This window comes from Amia ocellicauda, chromosome 12, assembly GCF_036373705.1.
Source record: "Amia ocellicauda isolate fAmiCal2 chromosome 12, fAmiCal2.hap1, whole genome shotgun sequence".
Lineage (NCBI taxonomy): Eukaryota > Metazoa > Chordata > Actinopteri > Amiiformes > Amiidae > Amia > Amia ocellicauda.
Window position 1 is genome coordinate 13,685,384 of NC_089861.1, and position 25,539 is coordinate 13,710,922.

The 25,539-nt window shown below is 36.9% G+C and overlaps 1 protein-coding gene across 7 annotated transcripts in view; it reads right to left on the reverse strand.

The window, feature by feature from the left end:
* inpp4b (inositol polyphosphate-4-phosphatase type II B) overlaps window positions 1-25,539 on the reverse strand; it is a 451,889-nt gene that overhangs the window by 132,020 nt on the left and 294,330 nt on the right. For all 7 annotated transcript variants that reach the window (XM_066718396.1, XM_066718398.1, XM_066718399.1 and 4 more), the window contains one exon: window positions 19,625-19,704. In XM_066718396.1, coding sequence (XP_066574493.1) covers window positions 19,625-19,704 — 80 coding nt within the window. The remainder of the gene's footprint in view (window positions 1-19,624; window positions 19,705-25,539) is intronic.

Here is a 25,539-nt window from a genome sequence, read left to right on the forward strand (position 1 = left end):
TGTTAATATATTATATTTATCAATTAACTAAATGCAAAGTGAGTGAACAGAAGAAAAATCTACATCAAATCCATATTTGGTGTGACCACCCTTTGCCTTCAAAACAGCATCAATTCTTCTAGGTACACTTGCACAAAGTCAGGGATTTTTAAGGCATATAGTCAGGGGTATGATTTAACTATTATACAAACAGGTGCTAATGATCATCAATTCAATATGTAGGTTGAAACACAAGCATTAACTGAAACAGAAACAGCTGTGTAGGAGGAATAAAACTGGGTGAGGTGCAGCCCAACTCAGCTAACAAGGTGAGGTTGCTGAACACAGTTTACTGTCAAAAGTCATACACCATGGCAAGGCTGAGCCCAGCAACAAGACACAAGGTAGTTATACTGCATCAGCAAGGTCTCTCCCAGGCAGACATTTCAAGGCAGACAGGGGTTTCCAGATGTGCTGTTCAAGCTCTTTTGAAGAAGCACAAAGAAACGGGCAACGCTGAGGACCGCAGACACAGTGGTCGAACAAGGAAACTTGACACATCATGCTTACTTCCCTTCGCAACCAGAAGATGTCCAGCAGTGCCATCAGCTCAGAATTGGCAGAAAACAGTGGGACCCTGGTACGCCCATCTACTGTCTGGAGAAGTCTGGTCAGAAGTGGCCTTCATGGAAGACTTGTGGCCAAAAAGCCATACCTCCGACGTGGGAACAAGGTCAAGCGACTCAACTATGCACGGAAACACAGGAACTGGGGTGCAGAAAAATGGCAGCAAGTGCTCTGGACTGATGAGTCAAAATGTGAAATATTTGGCTGTAGCAGAAGGCAGTTTGTTGGCTGAAGGGCTGGAGAGCGGTACACGAATGAGTGTCTGCAGGCAACAGTGATGCATGGTGGAGGTTCCTTGCAAGTTTGGGGCTGCATTTCTGCAAATGGAGCTGGGGATTTGGTCAGAATGAATGGTCTCCTCAATGCTGAGAAGTACAGGCAGATACTTATCCATCATGCAATACCATCAGGGAGGTATCTGATTGGCTCCAAATTTATTGTGCAGCATGACAATGACCCCAAACATACAGCGACAGTCATTAAGAACTATCTTCAGCGTAAAGAAGAACAAGGAGTCCTGGAAGTGATGGTATGGCCCCCACAGAGCCCTGATCTCAACATCATCGAGTCTGGGATTACATGAAGAGAGAGAAGCAACTGAGGCTGCCTAAATCCACAGAAGAACTGTGGTTAGTTCTCCAAGATGTTTGTGCCAACCTACCTGCCGAGTTCCTTCAAAAACTGTGTGCAAGTGTACCTAGAAAAATTGACGCTGTTTTGAAGGCAAAGGGTGGTCACACCAAATATGGATTTGATGTACATTTTTCTTCTGTTCACTCACTTTGCATTTAGTTAATTGATAAATATAATCTATTAACATGTCTATTTTTGAAAACATTCTTACTTTAAAGTATTTTTTTCACACCTGCCTGAAACTTTTGCACAGTACTGTATACACTCACCTAAAGGATTATTAGGAACACCATACTAATACTGTGTTTGACCCCCTTTCGCCTTCAGAACTGCCTTAATTCTACTTGGCATTGATTCAACAAGGTGCTGAAAGCATTCTTTAGAAATGTTGGCCCATATTGATAGGACAGCATCTTGCAGTTGATGGAGATTTGTGGGATGCACATCCAGGGCACGAAGCTCCCGTTCCACCACATCCCACAGATGCTCTATTGGGTTGAGATCTGGTGACTGTGGGGGCCAGTTTAGTACAGTGAACTCATTGTCATGTTCAAGAAACCAATTTGAAATGATTCGACCTTTGTGACATGGTGCATTATCCTGCTGGAAGTAGCCATCAGAGGATGGGTACATGGTGGTCATAAAGGGATGGACATGGTCAGAAACAATGCTCAGGTAGGCCGTGGCATTTAAACGATGCCCAATTGGCACTAAGGGGCCTAAAGTGTGCCAAGAAAACATCCCCCACACCATTACACCACCACCACCAGCCTGCACAGTGGTAACAAGGCATGATGGATCCATGTTCTCATTCTGTTTACGCCAAATTCTGACTCTACCATCTGAATGTCTCAACAGAAATCGAGACTCATCAGACCAGGCAACATTTTTCCAGTCTTCAACTGTCCAATTTTGGTGAGCTTGTGCAAATTGTAGCCTCTTTTTCCTATTTGTAGTGGAGATGAGTGGTACCCGGTGGGGTCTTCTGCTGTTGTAGCCCATCCGCCTCAAGGTTGTACGTGTTGTGGCTTCACAAATGCTTTGCTGCATACCTCGGTTGTAACGAGTGGTTATTTCAGTCAAAGTTGCTCTTCTATCAGCTTGAATCAGTCGGCCCATTCTCCTCTGACCTCTAGCATCAACAAGGCATTTTGAATGCATTGAAGCAACTGCCATGTGATTGGTTGGTTAGATAATTGCATTAATGAGAAATTGAACAGGTGTTCCTAATAATCCTTTAGGTGAGTGTATATACATAATTTTAAGTGAAATAAGTGTAGTTTTCTGTGAGATTTTTAAATGTTGAGCAAATTAAATGTATTTCTAATGTAAAGTTGTTTTTCTAATAAATAAGTTTTGTAGTGGTTGCTGTTTAGTGTCTGTTGTTGCGGTTTACTAACTTCTCGTAAGTTACTGCTTTTTGTTATCGATACTTGTTGCTTGTTGTTCATGTATTATTATTTTTGTCTTATCAGTTTGCATCCTGTAGATCTCACAGGGTTGAGTTACTTACTTTCACACTGTGTTTAACATGCTCAAATGCCAAAATTCAGTTGCAGCATAACCAAGCAATAGATTAAGTAATATCAAACTGTGTATGCAATAAGTAAAACTCTCACGTTTAAACTGGTAAAATGCATACATATATACACACACATCCTGTGACAGCGTGAGAGGAGTGGTATAGGAGGGGAGGTACTACAGGTCCTCACATCTCCCCATTCTTTTTTTTTCACATGGCATGACAGTGATAACGCACATGTCAAGCCGGTGAAATTACACACATCTGTCCTGCGCCAAGCAAGCTCACAAAAACACCCCGCAAACCCTGCAAACATTAGATGTAAAGTAGAGAAAAGTGAGGAGGGCGAGTCAGCAATAAAGACTCGTATATGAAAGGAGAGAAGAGAAAGAGATGGATTGATCACATGGCAAACTATCACCTTTGACGGACGGTCCCTTGGAAAACGAAGCAGGTGTTATGACATGTGGCAATCCCTGGAATCCTGCATGCCCTGGCTGATTGCGCATGCCCAGTGTCAAACATGGTAATATAACTACTGTGAACAATAATTCAAATCCTTTTTAAAAATACTTATCTTCATTATATACAACTTCATAAAACAGTCTGCAATGAGAAGTTGATCTAAGAAGTTGAACTTCACTTAGATTTGAACTAATAACACAATGTACATTGCTTTATTTTGAATTGGCAACATGTGCATGATTTACTCCGATCAGCCATAACATTATGACCATCTGCCTAATATTGTGTAGGTCCCACTTTTGCCACCAAAACAGCCCTGACCCGTTGAGGCATGGAGTCCACTAGACCTCTGTGTGCTGTGGTATCTGGCACCAAGACGTTAGCAGCAGATCCTTTAAGTCCTGTATGTTGCGAGGTGGGGCCTCCATGGATCGGACTTGTTTGTCCATGTTTGCTTGTTTGCTCGATTGGATTGAGATCTGGGGAATTTGGAGGCCAAGTCAACACCTTGAATTCATTAACTTTTTCAGCAATTTGAGCTACAGTAGCTCGTCTGTTGGATCGGACCACACGGGCCAGCCTTCGCTCCCCACGTGCATCAATGAGCCTTGGCTGCCCATGACCCTGTCGCCGGTTCACTGCTTTTCCTTCCTTGGACCACTTTTGATAGGTACTGACCACTGCAGACCGGGAACACCCCACAAGAGCTGCAGTTTTGGAGATGCTCTGACCCAGTCGTCTAGCCAACACAATTTGGCCCTTGTCAAAGTCGCTCAGATCCTTACGCTTGCCCATTTTTCCTGCTTCTAACACATCAACTTTGAGGATAAAATGTTCACTTGCTGCCTAATATATCCCACCCACTGACAGGTGCCATGATAACAAGATTATCAGTGTTATTCACTTCACCTGTTAGTGGTCATAATGTTATGGCTGATCGGTGTATATTTAAAGTACCTGCAAATGGAAGCAAATATCTTTTTATGTAATAAAGCATGCACAGCGAAAAGTCATGAGCAAACCTCCTTCTCCAGCGCATGCGCAACCATTAAGCTGCATTCACATTAAGTGGATTATATGCAGGGTTTAACGTCATAATCACATTGTTTATGTTAGTAAAAATATTTCCATCCCTTATTCATAGTATTAGGACGTGTCTAACTCTAAACGTACAAACTTCGATAATGAATTGTTATGTTTAACGCACATTAAGCCACGTTAAGAGTTTTAGACTCTCTCTGCTGCCATGTCATCAGTCATGTTTGATGAGAATGGAGGAAACTTATTTATACAATCGTTTGAGAAGAGTGCTGTACCTCTTATTTATACAATATAACAACACAAAGACCCATACAACTATCATTTTAGGAACTGTGCCAGTTTCCCTTTAAAGCCCACTGACAGTGAAACCTTACAGAAGCTGTCTTTCTTCATTAAAATACAGCAACAGCTTTTTACAGAGCAAAGCAACAGCCACTGTTTGACAAGCCTACTGATATAATATTTACATTTTTGGTTTGTTTAATCACCTCTCTCAGCTTCATAGTCAGTATTTCAAACTGGTATAAACAGTCACATCTACACAGGCTACACATTTTAGATTGGGCTTTTATAAGCACTTATAACAAATACCAATACTAATATTACCTATACATTTATATGTATTGAACATTTTATTGCAAGCTATTATTTACATTCTTCATGTACTTTATTCTATTATTTTCTGTATTGAAAGTTACAAAGATGTCAATAAGGACACATTTTAGAACTACAATGTCTCATAATTTGCATCTTACAAGACTAATAAATAAATAAACAACATATTTAAAAATTTACACCAGTAAGACCTTATTCATTTACACAACACAGTAAACTTGCAAGTTCTTTTTGAGCATTAAAATCTGGGATAATTGCAACAGATAAGTAGATTGCAAATTGCCAGGGGCATACTAAATAGTTTTTCCAGATCAAGCATATCCATCAATATATATTTTCAATTTAAATAGCTTTGTGTTCTTTACTACAGGTTTGATAAAGCATCTTCATAATGTTATAATTGCTGAATCCTTGGCAGAAAAGAAAGGAAAGAAAAAAAAACATCAATGCTGGCTTGCATAGCAGTAAACTTAGAATAGTTTCCCGAAGACCACTTATTTTATTTTATTTTAATGCTAATTTGTATCCTTATTTGATATGATTGATTGTATTTTATTGAATTCTTAATTGACAATCTGCAAAAGGTAAAACTATGACCTCAATCAAATGTACATTGCTTTTCTTAATGTATGCAAATGAAATGCGGGGGAATACAGACCTGTAAAGTCTCAAAATAATTACTACTGTCAGTTTTATGCATTTAACAAATGAAAATATACATCTGAAACTGACCATTTCATTAAATGAGTATTTCTTGAAAAAAGCATTAAACATATTATTTAAAAACCTGAATAAGCCTTCATCAAAAACACAGTAGGCCCCATTCCTGTCAATGAGCTGCCAATGGTGTAATATAGCTACACGACTCTAATTTTTGTAAGTGTTAATTATATTAAACTGTACAGAGAACACATAAATACTACATTATTTGCATTTGATGTCAGATTATTGTAAGCACCACTTTCCATAAAAGAAAGCTGTTGCATTTTCTGTTGCGTATTAAGAGTGCTGATGAGTGGGCATGCTGTTGAAGCCCTGCCACACTGGGTAGTCAACAGCATCGTAGAAGACACAAATGTCATTTAACTCTCTTGTGGATTGGGCATCACACCCACTGTCTGTTCGTACAATGAAGAAATTCTTGCATGAACTAGATTGCTAAATATCCACCAAAATCAATCAAAATATTTATGACACTGTTGTAAACACTTTGGACACTTCGACAGAATAGCCAGAAGATTGCTAACAAGTGCCAGAGACTTTCTATTTTTATGTTGTCCCACAGCAATGCTTAACTTAGTTTCTAATTGACAGATGAAGCTGAACAGAAGCCAGAATTTTGCAGCAACTTGTGAAGTGATAGATCTATAGCATTTAGACTGGCATGTGTTCAAGTAAAAAAAGGTGGAAAAGCTAGAATGTAAATATTCTCAGCCTAAAGGTATTCCTTTTATAAATATTAGCCACTGGTTGTTGTTGGTATTAAAAAATAAAAATAAAATTCTAGAAATGTCTTCTAGTACCATTGAAAGAGAAAACAAATAAAGTTGAATGTACCTTTGAAAAGCCCATAATAACTGAACTTAAAAATAACTTAAAATATCCATAAAGCTTTTGACAAAATTAATTGATATCAGGGTTAATCCAATCATGTTAGCAAAAGCATGCAGATTTGTACATATATATGTACAGAGAACAACAACAACAACAACAACAACAACAACAAACACATCTCTTGTAAGAGGAGAAATGTGGCTCTTAGGTAATTAGTGGAGCCCCATGGGGATCAATATAACAACCACTGTACTTTTTTATTTATATCAATGACCGAGACTCTAGTTTAATGAGGAAACTCATAAAATCCTCACATGATTAAAGAAATGTTGGAGGTCAGGCAACACTGATAGCAATATATGAAATTCAAAGTGGTTTATTCACACTGAAAGCAGAACTTTCCAGACACGTGGCACATGAAAGTCAATGTCAATAAATTTGAAGTATTGAGTACACATATCATGAATGTACATCATGATAAATGCATGGTTATGAATAGGAAGCGACAACCTCACAAAAAGCAAGCTGATGTATTGAATCATCAATGCACTCATCCAGAAGATGTAAGTCAGCCACACAAAAGCCCAGAAAAATGTGTAGATGTAGTGAAATATTGTGATTCTTACTCAAGTGATTTAAGGCTAACGTTTATATTGCTGCATTATCACTTAGAATGCAGTGTCCATTTTTGGTAATTACATTAGAAACTGACACTGCTATACTGGCAGGACTCCAAAGGAGAAGGAAAATTATTATTTAAGAACAGAATTATGTGTGTGGGTTTACATGCACCTTTGTGTAACACTTCTCTTATGAACCCCTTATAAAACACACATACCGATTAAAAAAAACTATTGGAAAAAAATAGAAAAACAATAATTTTACTAATGTGTAATATATTATCCAAACAGTAAGCTGTTGAAAGAGAAGAGCATAAAATTGCAATGTTATTCAAGGGTATGCTGTAAAGTTGAAGAAAGAAGCTCTCTGGCATCTAGTCAAATGCATTTTATCCAGTCTTGTTGCTAATAAACAACTTTTCAGTGGCTCAAAGTAAATGACCTCTTTCACTATCAAATCATCCTTCAGTGTACGTGCCAGCAACTACACCACCTTGAAGCCTGATCTTGCCAGAGCTTACAAAGGACACCTGGCTAGTACCTGATGTAAAACATTAAGGGAAATTCAGTTTTGGTTGACAAACTTCGCTCTGGACAAGACATTCTAAATCAGGACCCCAGGATGGTGACAGGTGTTGTCTCTCAGATAAAACATTAAACCAACATCCTGCATGCCCTATGAAGGTTATATATCCCATGATACTTTACTCCCAGTGCTATGCTCATATCCAAAAGCCGTTTATAAAATCTTGGCCTCACAGCAGTCCTGGAAGATTCTGTCTGATAAAGTCCACCCACTCCCACCTCCAGGTCTTGCTTGAGAACAAGAGATGATAATCTCAATTGAATATCCTGTTAGGTGAAGGTTAATGTGTATGTATATTTATACTACTTTCTGCATACTGAACCTGGTCAAATCTCTGAAGCTTAGCAGGGCTGGGGCTGGTCAGTACTTGGACAGGAGACCTCTAATGAACATCAGGTTGGTGTTGGAAGTGGTGTTTTGGTGGGTCATTATAGATTACTCTGCCCTCTGAATCAAAAATTCCAAAAAAAGCAATGCCCCAGTAGGGTGAAGTGTATATTGGACTATAAAACTAGCTGTCCTTCAGATGAGATTTAAAAAAGAGGTTCTGACTCCCTGTGGCTGTAAAAGAGTCTATGGCACATTAGGAAAGAGTAGAGGCGCTAACCCCTGTGTCCCAGGCAAATTCCCAATCAGGCTTCCTCAATCTAATAAAAATCCCACCGTACTTGAACTGGCTAAATGACTCCTTACTACTCTGAATTGTTTGCAGTGATTTGAGATATTGGGGCACAAATGGCTGTCATGCATTACCAAGTGGTGTGGTATATATTTATTGTCATACTTGTCATACAATTGTCATACTTTTGGCTCTGTACGCTGTACAATGGATTTGAAAGGAAACAATCAAAACTGAAGGCAAAACACCCCAAGAACAAGCAGGAACTAAAGACAGCTGCAGTGCAGGCCTGGCAGAGCATCACCAGGGAAGAAACCCAGCATCTGGTGATGTCTATGGGTTCCAGACTTCAGGCAGTCATTGACTGAAAAGGATTTGCAACCAAGTTTTGAAACTCACAATTTAATTCATGATTATGTTAGTTTGTCCAATTACTTTTGAGCCCCTAAAATTGGGGGGAACACATATAAAAATGGGTGTAATTCCTACACCGTTCACCCAATTTGGATGTAACTACCCTCACATTAAAGATGAAAGTCTACACTTAAAACACATCTTGTTTGCTTTCAAATCCATTGTGGTGCCATACAGAGCCAAAATGATGACAATTGTGTCACTGTCCAAATATTTATGGACCTAACTGTATATGCAAGAATTTATCATTTTTAATTATTAGTTGTTCTTTAATAAAACATTAAAAATCCAAAACGTTCTACTCTTTGATTTCCAGTTAAAGTGAAGTGGAACATCAAAGGATGGTTACTTCATTACTTGGGATTATGTTTGCATTGCTATGCAGATGATCTCATGATAAGTGGTGTATTTACTTTTAGATTATCAACTGTTTAAGCTACATAGACATGGTTTCAATTTCATATTAAAGGAGTATATTTTGGGGAATATGTGAGTTAAATCCCAGCACACCCTCAAGCTGTTAGGCACTGGAGTTGTACACCATTTGTCAGAATGGGATTTAAAATTAAATTAGACTTTATAACCTGAAGTAAAGAGAAAGAGCATGTCTACTGTCAGTGAGCATACTCAGGACAAAAACACTTGTTAGGTTGAACCCAAAGCAACCTTTGGAAAAATATATTAGAGATCACAACAAACCTCTAATATCGCTGCCAAACCATGCTCAAGGTTCTGTTGAAGGGATTAGGTGGCATATGGTTACAATCACTCTACTGACAGAACTCTCACGTAGTCAGCTGTTGCTAGTAAGTACGCAATGCTGTTTTCACTATTATGAACATGTAAGTGTCAAATTAAATTACATTTGTTTCTTTCATGTTTTTTTTTCCCTGTGCAAGTTTTTCCTCTATATTCTCTGACAGCTGTTTAAAGGTTTTAATGCTGCACGTCTGCAAAGAGGCTATACTGATATGAAAAAGATTAATAATATTAATTTTATATTATTTCACTTTAGAATATTTGATAGACTGTATCTGGAAACTGGGGGGAAAAAAATTATCAAGGTTTTCACTGGAACAAAAGTTTGAAAGTTCTGCATATTTTTTAATAGCTTATACTATATCCAGAACGGTCTTAAAGCAGCTTACCAATTAAAAGTAGCTGAAATCTGAAATAAAATGCAAATTGCCATACGACAGAGCAGCATGCTCTCACAGTTTGGATGAAACAGCTTCTCCAACTTTCCCGAAGGAGAATTGCTCAGCTGAATTAAATTTTTGCCCTGGCTTTCAACATTTTCAGCTGCTTTATATGACTAGTTACTTTAATATGGCTAGCATTTATATATCGGAATTGCAGATATATATCTGCCTGCACCTCAGGCTGTACACAAACATGAGACAAAATGAAACAACAGACAACTTAGGAGAACAACCAACTGATAATTATAATTTTTAAAGGGAGGGAAGCATCATGTTGCCTAGTATACACAAAAGTTTTTGTGGTACTCTGTATTTATGTGAACACAATCTAATAACATTGTACATTAGGTGTTCTTTCACAGATTAGTCCTCTGTTTTAGGTGTGTTAGGTGAGCCTTATTAATATGCAGCTGACGCACCATCCACTACCCCTGGGAACTAACATTCCCTAAGCACATCAATGCAACTGTATTTGAGCCAGTTTCAGGTAGCTGATTTTGGTATGAATCTCAAACTTACACCCCCAAGAAGGAGAAACATCCCTGGAGGGTTGAGGCTGTTGCTGTGCCACATGCACCCCTTACAGGATGTGATTAGTCCCTGAGTGATGAAGAGAGGGACCCAGGGATCAAAAACAACCTTTATTTTCACTGCTTCACTTTGCATTGTACAGTATCAGATGCTTCATCTCAACTGTCATTATACAATTCAGATAAGCCTGGTTCAAGTTAGGAGAAAAGAAAAAGAGAAACAGTTTAAATTAGGTCAGATTATATCTGACTAAACTTTCCCATCGGCAACAGCACAAGGCTAGAATGCCTTTAGTACTACCTTTTTCTACAGCTATTACTAGGAAAAGGGACATCACGATTTATCCAACAGGACTGCTCTCATGTGCAAAGAAACAGGGCCATCCAGGCAATCATCTGAGATAATGCACCCTCCCTCAATTCATATTGTTTCATTTCTCAGCCAAAACATTGGATCACATTGCCACACCATCACGCGACTGGGCCATAGAAAGCAAGCCAAGACTCAGACACAATGTCTAGGATGAATGTGCCACTGAAGACAAGAAAAATAAACCAAACAGAGACTTGAGGGTCAAATGCTGTATGTAAGTGTCGTTTTTTAGTTTCAACCATTCTTTTTTTCCTGCATAAGGTATACATAAAAATGCATGTTTCAATACAAAAAATAAAATAAATAGTACCAAGATATGAATCTCAAATGTACATGAGTTCTTAACAGCAGCAGGGTCAGTGAACAGGAGCACAAACACATTTCAAATGTTACTGCAAATGGATCGGAAATCAGCATCTACATAGAAAGCTGTTTGGACTGTTTATCCTTTGTTTTCCAAATTTAGCAGATATATTATGATTCATTTTTAGCTGAATTATGTGAGACCCTTTCTAAGAATCATCCTTTCTTCCTATCTTCTTTTTCTTTTTTATTGAATTGCCATTTATCAGTTCACTTTCCTGGATCATTCAGCTAAGAAGAGTGCTGTGAGGGCGATTCCTGCTTTGGTCACAAACAGCAATCTACCACTCTGCAAATACTGGAAGTGAGACTAAAATGATTGATAGCCCCCATTGGAAATCCCACAGACAATTCATAGCTCACACTGTGCTGCTGTCTGCTCAAGTTATAATGTGTTCAAAATCATAATTTGAAGAATATTACCTGTCTTGGTATTTTTCTGCCTAATTTATAATTCCCAGGCTTCTTTTCTTCTCCGTAACTCATAAAGTGTTCAGTTTTGTACTTCTGCAAGAGATTCACATTGTGAATGCAATGCAATGTGAGCTATATAAGCTTTCTTTATAACAAATATTCCGGATGTAAATTAACTGTAGCCAAGACTGCAGTTACAGCTAGGAATACAGAGTTCATAAAGGAGATTTTGTTCAGCAGGCACTAAAATAAACTGCTGAAAAGGAATCAATGCCCTTATTTATAGTGCCTGTTTAAGGCACCCAAGGGTACTCATATATAGCCTTGGTTTACCAGCTCTTCTCTGTCCCAAAGTCACCACACCTCCACATGCAGCCATTCAGAAGACACAGGACAATGCAACAGTTTGTAGGAAATATGCAAAAGATGGAACACAGGCAAGACCAATCGGAGCTCAGAAATAACATTCTGAATAATCAGACCTTTTTCTCAGCTGTCAATCAGACATATAGACTCCAGATCACAGTCTGGTTATACTATTTTGTTTTTCTGCTGGTCTGTTATAACATATACATGTACTCCACAGCTATTTACAAAACTACTCAGCATGTACAATTTTTCTCTGCAGCAATGGGGACGGTCTATATCTGCATTTGCTGCTGAATGCAAGGAAAGGACACTAAGTGTGATTAAACGAGGTGTATTTCTGTTCAATCGCCAGTTCAATAAGGCCCTTATCTCTTGTTTAACAGCGAATGTAAATTTCTCTGAATTAGGCCATAATCAGACCCTGTCAGGGTTAGCGGTTTACTGTTTCCATGGTAACCCGTAGTTCTGGAGAAAAAGTGATGTGCAAAATATACAAGTGAAGGATACAACTTGAGTGTTTCCTAGGAAATAACCTGGGCCAGCTGCTGCCAAGTCAGAAGCGATCATATGCATTTCAAAGCAGGGTGGGTAACCAATGAATCATCTAAAAGAGAATTAGATTTTCATAGACCTGCTTACATTTTAGAGCGAAGCACCTGGAGTCTTGTTTGTGGCCTACAAAGGTAAACATTCATACTGGTGGGGATAAATGGGAAGCTGAAGTTAAATTAATTGAGATTTTCAAACATGAAATCCAGCCCAACTTTAAGATAACGTGAGTACAACAAAAGGATAGATTATTTACAATTTAACTTTTGAGAAGCTTATAGAGGGCCAGGTTAAATTAAACATTGCATTGTGTTAACTTCATTTAGTCTTTGTCTTTTGTAATAGACAAATAAACAATGTTAAATTAAAGTGGGAGAAACAGAATAGGTTATTATGAGTAAGGAGCTGCAAAATTGACAGGTAACTGCAATTGACCATTTAATTTAGTAATCAGATCGATAGTGCAGAGTGAGTGTCACTCATGTCACTCCAATGAAACTGATTTGAAGGACAATTAGTCCTGCAACAACTGGCTAATCATAAAACATCAGCTGATTGTATCATTTAATGGATGCATTAAGGCAGTGGGCTGCAACTGTGGTACAGGAAAACTTCAATTCCTCAGGTTTTGCAGCTGCCTTTAATTCAGAGTGGAAGATTATTCTTATCTTGACTAGTCAGTAATGCATTCAATTATGTAACTGAGAACTCCACTGAACTGAAAACCATCAGGCCCTGTATTTCTACAAGACCAGGCTTGTCTATGCCTGTGTTAAGTTAAACATCATCTTAACTGTAATAGTCTGCAATTTAGCCTGAAATAAGACAAAGAGAAAATGAAAGAAAGCCATGTGGTGTCATTTCTCATCAAAAGAACAAATTAATAATTGGGAAGAAGGAAAACAAAGGTGTGTAACTCATAATAAAGAAGCCCAGAGCAAGGAATTTTGCCATTGGGGTTGTATCTTAACAATACTGCATTTTATGAACAGTAACAGATTAAACATTTCACTCTATCTGAAATAAAAGTGCCTTTCTTTACTGTTATGGTTGAACATCTCATGCTGTATGTCAACTCCTTAGCAAACAGAAATGTTTACATTACAAAATATGATCTATATGCCAAAATCTATGGTACTATGTATCATATTTTTTCGAATATATGTACCACAATATAAAATCAATGCATAATAATAACTAATCTGTGAAAATGGTCCGGATACAAAAACGGTTTGCAGGTGTTGTTTCAGTACTTGACAGATCCCCATTTTGAGATTAAATTTAGCTTGTGACCACTTCAAACATAGCACATATGAATACTGTCCTGTTACTGAGAGCACTCAAATGTCTATACAATTCCTAATTACTATCTATTACTGATTCTGTTTGTTGGTCTGTCTGTCCCCTTATGAAAATGTATTATAGGTTTCTATAGAATTTAATATTTTAACTTATATATGTTTTCCAAATCCATAAAAATAGGTGGCTGAATTCGACATCCCAACACAAAGATAAGTTCTGCAAAATCAATGTTCAATGAGAATCAAATAACCATGAACAGAAAATAAACCGTTATCTATCACCAGGTGTGACCATCGCTGTTACATATGTTTTCCATCTCTCTATATTAATTGATGTGTGTTGTTCTGTTAATTAAAAAAACATTGTTAAATATTTACTTTAGAAAATTATCTATTTCTGACTTCCCTTAATACAAGTGCCACTCATATCTGATCATTGATCTCTTCATGTGATAGTAGACTCTACAGTTCGCAGTTATTATAGTTTATCGTGTTACCCTACTGCTGCCATCTACTGCACTTTTCGGGAAACATTTGCTTTGTACAGGGGAAGATTTTCGCAGTCGTACGTTTCCTGCAGTAGCATCCTGTTTGTTGCAGCCCTGAGAGATTTGTTTTTTTACAACATCACAAATTAAATGAAATTAGCAGGCTAGCAGTTCTACTAATACACAAAATAATGTATGTAGTATATTGCAATGTACCTCTGTATATATATATATATATATATATATATATATATATATATATATATATATATATATATATATATTGGAATTCAAAATTACAATAAAATGTGACTTTACATCTGTTTTTCCAGTAACCTGTAACTCACCTGCTAATTGCTTTACTATTTCACAGATATGTTTAATTGGACCTGATTAACTGATTACTAATTAACTTGATAATTGTAATTTAACCAGAGGTTTTGCAAGGTCCAAAGTGAACAGTAAAAAGTGAACAGAGAAACAGATTAGTTAAATGTTTGATTATGCAGCAATTCCTCATATTTGTATTGATGGGCCAAGCACCATGAGAGTAATTGAGAAACACTTCTCAAAAAATACATTGCAAGATATTATCAGGGCCAAGCCAACCCACAACGGATTCAGCAGAAAAATAAAAAGAAGAAGAAAATAAAAAAGATTTCAACCGTATACAAACAGCCCATTTAATCCCTGAATAGACTACATGGTTAAAGGAAGCTGTCATATTTATCTTTACTATCAAAGAGCCCTGCAATATTCAGCCACTTCTGTTGACACATGCCACTATCTTCATAAGCACATCTTTGCAAAACAGCAGGTACAAAAGGAAGGCTGTGACAGCAGTATGAAGGACAAATAAACTCAACATAAAATGCTGTGCTAAATTGGGAAAGTGTACAAGCTGAAGGAGTCATCTGATAAGCCATAAGGGGCAAATTTGCAGGGAGGAGAAAAGAGCTACAAGAATGACCAAAATGATCTGAGACAGATGGAGAGAAAGGGAATGTTGCTCAGGCGAGGTATTTAAATGTAGATCAATTAATATTAATATTAATATTAATATTATTATTATTATTATTATTATTATTATTATTATTATTATTATTATAATGTTAAGGAAAATCCTCAAGACCAATTGCAGTAAAATCTTACTAGTTTGCAGGCACATAGTCTGTGCTGCCATCGGGGTTTGAAATGTGGACAGAGTGTTCTCAATTCTGGTTAAATTAGTTTCCGTTTACCATGTCAATTTTCCAAAAACTCAGCTGCTATCTTATCTTGAAGGAGGGTAATATTTACATCCTGTCCTTGAACAGAGATAGTGAGTGAATCCATTTGATGAAAACTAGTCAGCAAAGCCACCCAAGACCAGCAACTTCCTCATATATCTCACAGCTGTGCAGCACTGTGGTGGTGAAGTTAAAACTCTGGGTGTCACAGTGTAGAGCCAGAGTTCTCTGTCTGGCAAGGGTGGGGTTTGACACAGTATAAGGCTGTGAAATGAACTGCAAAAGCTGATCTCCGACTGAAAGAAGGCAGAAGTGTCATGTTGCAAGAAGTCTCTGAGATTATATGAATTCAATATTGCAAAACTGTTGGGGGGACAAGTACGCATGACGGCACTGAGGGTTGCATTATTGGAGTAGCTGTTCTCATTTGAATAGCCCTTTTATGAACAACCATAGCTGCACATTACCACCTTCAAGTCTTTACTGTATGCATAGCACAGCAATCTGAAAACCTCTTGCAGGCTCTTCTTCTAATGTACTGCTTCCTCTGACGGCTGAAAAGTTCAGACTTTGTTCAAATTGTCTATGACACTCTTGGCATTTGCAGTTCTGACCACTCTTTACAGATTCACAGTTCTGATGGTTCTCAGGTTAGGTTTTGACCTACAATTCTACCCATAACAACAACTTTTCAAAGACATCTTTTAGGTTTACTGTTTCATTTGTTTATTAACTTTGCAAATGTGTTTGTATAGATAATCATTTGTCTGTATCTCTTCATTCTGCTCAGCACGATGTAACACATAGATTTGTCTATCCGTCTTTCTGACTGTAAACTCCATTACAAGGAGTAATAGTCTAAACAGAGTACATGAAGTTAAATGTTAATAACATGTCTTCTCTGTTATATTTTTTTAAATACAAAAAAAAATTAAAATTGTGAGTAACATTTCTAGGTTCAAATACTTTTCCCAGGTCTGACCTCTTTGTCTTTGTATTTTATTAAAACTGCAAAGTAGCTGGATTCTAGTGGTTTACCAATGTGTTCTCTAAATTCTGTATAAAACAAGCCTTTTGGTGTTGAGAAAAAAATCTGAATTTCTGTAACCTGTAATAACAGCGAAACGCAACAGATGTGTCAGAAATAAAAACATAATTAATGTAAATCTCATGTATGTATATATATATATATACACTCACCTAAAGGATTATTAGGAACACCTGTTCAATTTCTCATGAATGCAATTATCTAACCAACCAATCACATGGCAGTTGCTTCAATGCATTTAGGGGTGTGGTCCTGGTCAAGACAATCTCTTGAACTACAAACTGAATGTCTGAATGGGAAAGAAAGGTGATTTAAGCAATTTTGAGCGTGGCATGGTTGTTGGTGCCAGACGGGCCGGTCTGAGTATTTCACAATCTGCTCAGTTACTGGGATTTTCACGCACAACCATTTCTAGGGTTTACAAAGAATGGTGTGAAAAGGGAAAAACATCCAGTATGCGGCAGTCCTGTGGGCGAAAATGCCTTGTTGATGCTAGAGGTCAGAGGAGAATGGGCCGACTGATTCAAGCTGATAGAAGAGCAACTTTGACTGCTGCATACCTCGGTTGTAATGAGTGGTTATTTCAAAGCATTTGTGAAGCCACAACACGTACAACCTTGAGGCGGATGGGCTACAACAGCAGAAGACCCCACCGGGTACCACTCATCTCCACTACAAATCGGAAAAAGAGGCTACAATTTGCACAAGCTCACCAAAATTGGACAGTTGAAGACTGGAAAAATGTTGCCTGGTCTGATGAGTCTCGATTTCTGTTGAGACATTCAGATGGTAGAGTCAGAATTTGGCGTAAACAGAATGAGAACATGGATCCATCATGCCTTGTTACCACTGTGCAGGCTGGTGGTGGTGGTGGTGTAATGGTGTGGGGGATGTTTTCTTGGCACACTTTAGGCCCCTTAGTGCCAATTGGGCATCGTTTAAATGCCACGGCCTACCTGAGCATTGTTTCTGACCATGTTCATCCCTTTATGACCACCATGTACCCATCCTCTGATGGCTACTTCCAGCAGGATAATGCACCATGTCATAAAGGTTGAATCATTTCAAATTGGTTTCTTGAACATGACAATGAGTTCACTGTACTAAACTGGCCCCCACAGTCACCAGATCTCAACCCAATAGAGCATCTTTGGGATCTGGTGGAACGGGAGCTTCGTGCCCTGGATGTGCATCCCACAAATCTCCATCAACTGCAAGATGTTATCCTATCAATATGGGCCAACATTTCTAAAGAATGCTTTCAGCACCTTGTTGAATCAATGCCACGTAGAATTAAGGCAGTTCTGAAGGCGAAAGGGGGTCAAACACAGTATTAGTATGGTGTTCCTAATAATCCTTTAGGTGAGTGTATATATATATATATATATATATATATATATATATATATATATATATATACATATACATATTTATTATGTCAATACTTTTAATTTCTGGATGTCAAAAGGATACTTTAATTCTTACATATTCAATCATTTTATTAAATTAGAGTGTGACAGGCCTAAGGGAATTATAGTTCTCCATCAAGAGCATGAATTGCTGAGAGATTGTAGGTGTTTGTTTACAACAGTGAAGCAAGGTGCATGATTGGGTGCCTGTCAGCATCTCTTGTCAATCATATGAGCTACTATTATGACATAGGACCTTGGTTGCCCCTACATGGAATGAGGGAGGAAAACCAATCGGAGGCCACAGAGACGAATGAAAGGTCAAATCAAAACACTCCCCGATTCTGACAAACATTACAGAAACATCAGCTATGCCCTTTAAAATAATTGCATTTAAGCAGATTTCTTGGGTAGAGTACAGCTGGATATTGGTTATAAAAGATGATCACTGTCATTGTATTACTGTGTGTCTGATGATCTCCTGGTATTTCAATTCAGTTGCCGAGTTGTTTAATGTGCTGTTTCTTCTTTGTTACAATTCTAGAGGTGATGCTTAAATTATAGTGTTTCCCAACAGGGTAGAGCACTGCTTGAAACAGTGAAAATACGTTATTACAGTCACCTACAAGAATTTGATTCCCCTTTAAGGAATGTATTATTATTATTATTATTTGTATTATATACGCCTATCCAGGGTGACTTACAATTATTACAACGATATAGATCACATTAATTTTTAATACAGTTACCCATTTTTCTATACTGGAGAAATCTAGGTAAAGTACCTTGCTCAAGGGTACAACATAGTGTTCCTCACCTGGGTTTCAACCCACAACTCTCCACTCATGAGTCCAGATATAAACTGGTATGACCGAAGGATGAAAACTCCTGATTAAAACCCATGGCAAGTAATGGTAAAGGCCTATTACATAAAATAACCATCCACCTGACACAAGGGTTTCCATAATATTGTGAACCTATTCAAAGTTCATCTGTTTCTATAACACAGATTGAGCCAAATGTTTGCACATAAAACACTGTCTTTCTATGTAGGCCCTGATTAACAGTAATAAACTACAGCATACCTACATTGGTTCAATTTAAACTTGCTGAAACTTTTGGTTCTCCAGAATTGATTCTATATTAAACAATAGACATTAAAATGGGAACTTTTTGTCACCAGGCTAGAAGACCACAAACACAAAAGGAATTTCATTTTGCAATTGCATGGCATATAAATCTCTAAGATGAAACATAAGCTTTTTCAAGTGTTTAATTCTTATACTTGACTGAATCTTAAAAAAAAATAAATCTGCTAGGAGTATTCTTTCATTTAATTAACTGCATTGATGAAAATAGTAAAGCAATATGTTGTTTCCATTTGAATAGTTTCTTTTCAGATGAATAATGAAAGACCATTTTACTGTTAAAATATAGTCATCTGAAAGTAAAAGTGACATGTACAGATTGTAAATGGAGAAAAAAAGAGAAAGGTCAGAGTGGGTCAGATGCACTGAACTCTCAAAAGAAATCTGGATAGTAATTGGCCCTGCGCTGGACTGTGTTTAAAGTAAATCTAGCATATTGTATTTGTGAAAAAGGGCTTTTCTTTTGAGTGTCTTCCCCTTAAATGCCAGTGTGAGTTTTGCAAGAATAAGGAATTCAAAGCCTTACCTTAGGCTTAGGGTTAACTGCTGATCCTTTGACTTCAACAAGTCTCCTACAGAAAATGTAGTGCAGCCCAGAAAGCTTCTCTGTAGACAACAAAGAAAGACATTTTCATTAGGTAAAGAAACACTTTGTGGAAATGGCAAACAAATCCACTTGAGCTGTGAGGTTAAAAAAGGGAAGAAAAAAAATCTAGAGAAGCAAAGAAAAATGTATTTATATATTGTGAGTACTTTTGCAGGTCAGTGGGAAGTTATCTCTTTTTTTATCTCTCCACTTACATTAATGAATAGAAGAATAGCTGTATTCAGTACAAATAAAAAATTATTAAATTATTAAATTATGATGAGAATCCATCAAGTACATGGTCACGGGTGACAGGAGCTGAGCCTGGCAGACACATATGTATGTATTTATCTATATTTGACAACAGTTTAAACAAACTATAAGACACACGTTTGGACAATTTTAAACAGATTTAATAAAACAATCTATTTACTGATTTTTTTATTTTTTTAACTTGTGGACCAATGATCACAAACGGAAAGTTAGCTGTTGTAGCTCTGACCACAAGAGTAAACATATAGAACCCCCCGACACGAAGCTGTTACAAAACAAGTCAATTTTTTTGCTGGGTTTTGGCGGATAAAAATAAACCAAATAAGCTACCTGGGTCTATAAAACTCAAGTGGTCTAGACTGTAGGCATCACTTACTTTTATAGGAATCATGACCCTTTACAACTGTTGGTAGAAAAAGGACACTCTATCCCCAACTACACAATTCCTTCACTTTCACTGAAGAGAAAGTAGTCACCGTTGCCTCCAGAGGCACTCAAAGCAATAATCCTGCTATTTATGATTTGTGATATTGCCTTTTTGAAAAACCTTGTCACTGAAATAACCTTCATCCTTATGTCTGTATATATGCAATACATATGCTTTCTTTTTTGAGTGACAGAACATGGTTGGCACCTCCGTCATATTGTAATTTACGTATGAGGAATGACATGACGGATATGTATATGAATTCAATCACATTGCACACTTTTACAGTATTTTGAGTCATAGGGAGCACACTCCAAGAATACTTAGGTTAACATAAAAATAATTGAGGCTATAGTTCATGAATACAAACCTGCAACATAATGCAATATACATTAAGACATGGGCACCGACTTAAATCAAGACTGACCATCTGCTAATAGTAAGCTATAAATCTGTATTTGATGGTGGTTATATTTACGAGTAGAAGAAAATCATCTGACAAAAGTACAGGTTTGCAAATTTCTATTCAGAGGTCAGCCAAAGGTTTGTTTTAATTTGAATAATTAAGTCCAGTTACAAGATGAAAGTTCAAAGTCTCTCTTAATATATTGTTCTTAAAATTGGTGGTGTTCACTTCACTTTGAATGAGACAAAATTGTCTGGTAGTCATTTTTAGTGAAGACTGTAATCCATAGTTAAAAAAAAAAAAAGTTGTTTACAAAAGTACACGTTTAAAAAGAAAGTTCACTTATCTAGTCTCTGCCACTTATTACAAAACCATCTTTTTGGTTTCCTTGCTGCTAAAAAATTATACAAAGGCTAGTATTTTTTTTGCATTTCAAGGGTGCCAGGTCTGGATATCGTCGTGCCAAATACTCAGTTAAAATTGGTGTTTATAATTAATTCTGCTTATTGTCCCATTACATACATACATACAATACATAGATCCCATCTTAATTACAGTTGTTTGTTTCTTTTTTCATTTTTTCAGCTATTTTCAACTCTCCAAATTGTTTCTTTAAACAATACCTGTGGATATAATTGTGTGGTTTCAGTTAGAAACTCAGTTTATTTTTAAAGTCAAACCAGACACAGACCGGAACGTGATGAAAATAACCATACTGTATTCTGGTTCTAGCAGGGCTAATCATTTAGCTATCTACTGGAAGAAAAAAAATCCTGCCAAGTCAAAGTAAACTTTTCTAGTGCCAGAAAAGTTGTGAAGCTCTTCTATGTGGGCAATGTGAGCAGTTTTTCTTTTCCTGGAAGATCTGTGGGCAAGCCTCCTGTGTCATAAGTATGTGGGGAGTTGGTTACAACAGTTTGAAGGAGAAAGTTGTAAGTAAAGGTTTGTAGGGCACAAACACTGAAATATATTTTTCAAACTCCCTTCAATACCTTTACGTGTCCAGAAATACTGATAATATACATTGCTACTGCCACGCAAAGGGAAAGAACAGTAAACTGGAAAATGACTATGTATTGTGCATGTCTAGTGTCACCTGAGTATCAACCAGTAATGGCAGTTATTCTTGCAGTCAACATTCACCTGGATTGAATTATTAAACTAAATTAACAGTTTTTTTTAGATTGTTAACTCCTTAGTTAAACAATCTTAAACCAGTCTGAGTTAATTGTTTGAGAATAAAGGATACAAAAAGTGTTACAACTATGCCAGATTTTCCTTATTTGACACTTGTATTACAGCAATGTGTGCTTGACAAACAAAACAAAAGATTTACTTCAACAACAGTACTCAGAATTAGCTGGTTGTATAGTTGTAACAAATAAAAAAAAACTCCGTAATTCCAAACTCGTGTGTACAAATTCCATAAACTGTGTTGTTCCAATCAATGGTTTACTTTCAGGACAAGGAACATATGCATACAGACTTTTTCAACTACAGCCATGTGCAGCACTTTCCTGTAACGCAGAACACCACATCCGATGTATTAACCTTAACCCCTGACCTTTATCCTCATTCACTACAAGACATCTTTCCTGTGAGGCTCACAAAGTACATGTATCACTTAATATGTCAATTATGTGGTTTGTAATTTGAAGATAACCTGGCAGTGACCCCTTAACCCTCCTCAGAGTGCAAGCCAATGCAATTCACAAGATGGTAGGGGTGGGTAACATACATTAAATATATAATGAATGTAGTTTAGACCCCACAGGTGCAAGTCATGATATTTTAAACATATGTATCAAGGTTGTTTCTGTTTAATTGCTTTTACATTCCCGAGATGAACAGTGGGGTAGCAGATGTAAAGAGCTTTAAAGATGACAAGAAAACATAAATTAATGATGAAACAGTTCCTATTTACAGGAGAGAGAGAGAAAATTGACACGGTGAACAAAACCCTACAAAACCCTATTTTGATTTGTTGATTTGTTTATTTGTTGTTTTGTTTATTACCTTGTGTCTTTTGTATACTGGCCCAAACATACACAACAGAAACACAACAATAACAAACTCACAATATAATCCAACCCCATTATATACTTGTTATATCACCTAAGCCTGCAAGATGGCTCAAGATTTCCCCCATAGTACAATGTGTTTCTGCAAAACATATAGTAAAGCAGTATTGGGTTCTATAGGGATAACTTGATGGTTATTCTATGTACTGTAACATAATTTTCCAAAGTAGAAAGTAAAATCTTCAGATTTCCATGCCAAAGCAAATGTGTTCTTAGAGAGATTTTTATTTAAGTGTCTGAGTCTTTATTTAAGTATTTAAGTTTAATGTTTTCAATTTAATTGGAGTTTCTATCCATAGACTAATGTGTTTAAAAGTGTCAATTAAGTTATTAAATGAACCACACATATTTTATCAGCATTTATTTATTTCAGTAAATTGTAACACTGACTAAGTTTGAAAGAGCTACCCACAATGGAAGAATCAACCCATTATTCTAAAGACTGTTAAATTGATAAAAATGGTCACGAAAGTGAGAATGATAAATAATGGCTTCACCAGATTTCTCTTAGGAAATGTTGTCAGATGAGGATTATCAATTAATATCAGATAGAGCGTAATAATTTAAATATATATAATCTTCATATCCCTATTCCACAAAACTACTCAAATAACATTTTTTCACAAACCAAAGACATGTAATTGTATGTTAGAGCTGTAATTGCATATGCAAGCATGTTTAATGATGTGGTAATTTCCAAGTCATGAATTTACATAATTATATATTAATTACTTGCATTTAAAGAAGGTGTTATTATGATCTAGGCTGCATTAACATAAATAAATATAACACACACACACACACACACACACACACATATATATATATATATATATATATATATATATATATATAAAACATTTAAAATTAAGATTAATATACTACTTCTTGTGGATTAGTAAATATCTATTTACTATGGATTAATTAAATAAAAACAACAACTAGAACAACAACAATTGTATTAATAATGCATTTTTTTAAATCACATTAAAAACTATTTCATCTTGCATGTATGTATATATATATATATATATATATATATATATATATATTGCAGAACTATAAAGCATTGATTATAAAAATACATTTCAAATTCAGACATATCTGTATAGTAATTCTGTATAATTATCTAAATGGTAGCACATATGTGTATACTTCCTTAGTGGTAGTAATATCACTATGAATTAGACATTTTGCATTCAAAAGACATGAGGATTGTTCAAACTTGTGTAGGACAGCAAATAAAGTACTATGCACTCTACTCTGCCTCTGTTGCTATGTTTAGTGTGGTCTATTTCCTTCTAACCAAAAAATACAGAAAGAGGTCATGTTGTTATTTACAAGGCTGCCTGGTGTCACAGCACAAGACAAACAGTAGGATGTAACAGCCATTTACTGTGGGGAAGCACAACAACACGTATCAAAATCCAAAGCAATTATCCATGACAAAAGGGCTACAAAGTTAACCCCACTTTACAACTACCACCATAAAGCATGTTTTCAGATCAGCCTGCTACATTTCTATATGGTTATTTTTGCATCATTGGCACTCCGACAATCGAGAAAGAAATACATTTAGACACAAAGGCCATACCTTTGAACAAACTCTTCCTCTGACAGCACTGTATACTTCACTTTGTAACTCCAAATCGTAACAAAGTGCAAGCTCATTGTCCTGAGCAGGTCTGCGTGTGAGATGAGTTCAATGTCATTGAAGTCAGACACCCAAAAGAAACTGTCTGCTGGATTTGCTGAAGGTATGTTGTCGTCTGATTATCACTATCATTACCACAATTAAGTTAAATCATCCTTTTGAAAACTATCCCTGAGTTTTGCATCTTTTAATAGCACTTTGTTCTAGCTTACAAGTAATGAACCTCAAGAGACCACATTCTAGCACAGGATCAAAGCTCCACCATCACAAGAAAAGACAGAAAGAGAGAGAGAAATAATAGTCTGGAGGCAGACGGATTATAATCTTCTGCCGGCATGTGCTTTTCAAATACAGAAGTTAAAAGAAACTTCTGATCTATACTCCTTCCAAACACCTCCCTTTCAAAAGTGTAAGAGCCCTCCTCATTGTATCAGTTATTTCTTGCCCTTCAACATGAGCAGTGTTTCTTCTGTCTTTTCTGTAATGCCGAGCCTGTCTCTACAGCCTTGAAAGCCCCTGCTTTTCTATCACTTAGCAGTGGTAAATGGTGCATCTCACTCATGCTGCTGCCTTATTGATTATTTTGCCCAGCACTCTCGCAGGTGTTGCACAGGGCCCATGCTCCACTTGAGGCCGGCTTGACTTCCAAATACGAGAGGAGGAGCTTCACACAAAACAGCACACAAAAGCTCGGGAATACTTACTCCAGCGCAGTCCTGAAAAGAGACAGTCAGGGTACACCAGCAGCTGCTGTTCTCAGGCACCGGTAATGCAAAGAAGAGTACTGCTGGCTTTCATTTTTTTATTTTTTTTTATCTGCTCTACTTCGTATATCCTCTTTCCTTCCTCCTTGAATAACAACAGCATGTGAGTTGCTTGTGCCGGGGTTGTAATAAGCCCTGTCTTTGCTGCTGCGTCTGCTGCCGCTGCTGCCGCTGCCGCTGCTGTGAGCAAGACAGTCACACCTCTCGTCTGCAGCACATGAGTCAGATAGCTAGCGGGGGAGAATCACTT